The 2,442-nt window shown below is 61.6% G+C and overlaps 1 protein-coding gene across 1 annotated transcript; it reads left to right on the plus strand.

Annotated features, from left to right (window-relative positions):
- Nucleotides 1–458: 458 nt before the first annotated feature.
- On the plus strand, nucleotides 459–2,383 carry POSPLADRAFT_1076704 (hypothetical protein; the record flags this gene model as incomplete). The annotated part of the gene is made up of 2 exons (XM_024482942.1): nucleotides 459–1,141; nucleotides 1,199–2,383. Coding segments are annotated over exons 1-2 (1,758 nt in total), but the record flags the coding sequence as incomplete, so codon positions are not given.
- Nucleotides 2,384–2,442: the final 59 nt, after the last annotated feature.

The following is a 2,442-nucleotide window of genomic DNA, read 5'->3' on the forward strand; positions in this document are numbered from 1 at the left end:
AGCTGATCTCAGAGCGTTCAGCACATCGTGCTATTTTGATGATGAAGACCGATATGCAGTGTTATATCCGACAGGCTCTTACAGACCTCGACGGGGTTATGCTCACGATGACGATGTACTAGGATAGACAGCAATACCCGCTCAAAGTAAATTAATGGCGTGAAGGTGTGTACACACCGGCACCGTCCCAACTATGCTCGGACCATTGATCGACTTTAGCGACTATGCAGTTGCAAATCTCGGTCGCGTACATGAGGTACTATATATGTTAAGTCAGTCGGGCGGTCCTTCCTAAGTTCCTGTCGCGGCGTCGCGGCGGCGAACGCTGGAACGTTCTAGCACATGCCCTATTAGCGACTGGGCTAGCGGCGCATGATGGGCGGGGGACGTTGTCTCGACATCGCGCGCTCCATATATGGGCGCTCCCGACGTTTCTATAAGCGTCTCCACCGCCAGGCTCGTCCTCGAATTGCCCCGAATCTCCACCCTACCATATATTAATAATCGCAGTTACAAGGCGCATCCACAACCGCACGCTATTGACCCGCTACCCATAACATCCTACAACATGTTCGGCTATAACCCGTACGGAGACTACTCCAACCCATACGCATATTCGCGCGCCGCGCCTGTATACTCACCCGATCAAGACTACCTGCAGGCCCTCGCTGATGAGCGCGCGGCGCGCGAGCAGTACTTCGCCGCCCGCCGCGCACAAGAAGAGGTCCGCGAGCGTGCTGCCCGTGCGCGCGCGGCGCGTCAGGCCTACACGCCGTACAACTCATACTACTTTGACGACGACGGCACTCACGAGGACAATGACTCCTACGACGGCGCGTACAGCGCCTCTCCGTATGGCAGCTACGGATACGGTATGTCGCCCGCCGCCCGCCAGCGGAGAGTCATGGCGGAACAGCAAAGGAGGCGCGAGCAGCTGGAGAGGGAGCAAGAGCGCTTAAGACTGGAGGAGGAACGGAGGAAGCTCGCGCAGGAGAGGCGGGCTATGAAGGAAGAGCGGATGCGGCAGCTCCTGGCCGACGAGCAGAGGCGGCGAGACGAAGAAGAGCTGTATCGTCAGCGGGCGCACCAATATGATCCTTTCCTGCGCGGCTTCGGCTGGCTGCCTGGGGACGGGGACTTGGTAAGCCAATATATTATCCCTGCGTATGCTTGATCAGTAGACTAAGACCGTGCGTAGAACACTCGCACTACGCGGACACCGTTGCGTTCACAGACCGTCGCACCGTCGAATAGGCGACAACCGACATACAACCCCTTGCACGCCATGCATACTCATCTGAACCCTGCCGGTGCTGGCACAAGATCGTCTTCTGTCCCAGCGCACCAACCACCCAGCCCCGTCCCGCGGCACGCAGGCACGTCCCCGCGGCACACCATCGCCATCCGCACGCCTTCGCCGAAAGAGAGGACGAATTCCCCGCCCAATTCGCCCGCGCCTCAGCACGTGCAGCAGTACACGCCGCAGCAGGATGCCGCTGCGCGCAAGATCCAGGAGACGTACCGCGCGCATGCCGCACGCGCCAACGCGCTCCGCACCATCGCCGGCCTCCGCACGCGCTTCGCCGGCCTGCGCTCAAACTTCGTCTTCCCCGCCGCGCTTGATTTCGTCGTGCCCGGTGGCGGGCAGATCGCGGTCCGCGCGGACGTGGATGCATTAGCGAGCGCAACGCAAGCCAGCCCGGACACAGATGACGCCGCGGAGCCGACGCGCCCGGACGCAGATGACGCCGCGGAGCCGACGCGCCCGGACCTTGCGTACACGCCGGGCAACGCGCCGCTGCACGCCTATCTCGAGGAGCTCAGTCGGCTGCTGACCGCACTGGATGCCGTGGAGAGCCGTGGCGTGGCGGAGGTCAAGGGCCGGCGGAGGGCCCTTGTGAGGGAGGTGGAGGGCGAGGCGGAGAGTGTGGAGAGGAGGGTGAGGGCGGTTTGGGCGGCGTGGGTGGAAAAGACGAAGACCATCGCTGAGCCTTCTGGCTCTCAGTCACCAGCCGACCTCGATCCGGCGCATCGAACCGGCACAGCGGCCGAAGCACATGCAGCTCCCGACTCGCAGCCACAGACTTCAGCAGAGACGTCGATGGAGGTCGAGCGAACATCGCCAGCGCAGCCCCAGTCGGACTGCTCTCCCGAAAGTCCAGATACGGCCATAGTGGAAGAAGTCGAAGACAAGGACGCTGAACCTCCCATGAGCGCCGAGCCTCACACGCAGTTGTTTGATGATAGCGAGCGGATGGATGAGGCCCCTGACGAGATAACTATCGAGGTGATCGAAGCAGAGCCCGAACCCCCAGAGGACGAGGATGAGATAAAGGCCGATCTCCTCGAGGACGGCGAGAAGATGCAGGTCGAGCCCGCCACAGTGGAGGCAGATTTCACCTTTGAGCGCTTGCCGGCCCGGACAAGGATATCCCAGTCGCA

Source organism: Postia placenta (genome assembly GCF_002117355.1).
Source record: "Postia placenta MAD-698-R-SB12 unplaced genomic scaffold POSPLAscaffold_330, whole genome shotgun sequence".
In the NCBI taxonomy this organism is placed as follows: domain Eukaryota; kingdom Fungi; phylum Basidiomycota; class Agaricomycetes; order Polyporales; family Adustoporiaceae; genus Rhodonia; species Rhodonia placenta.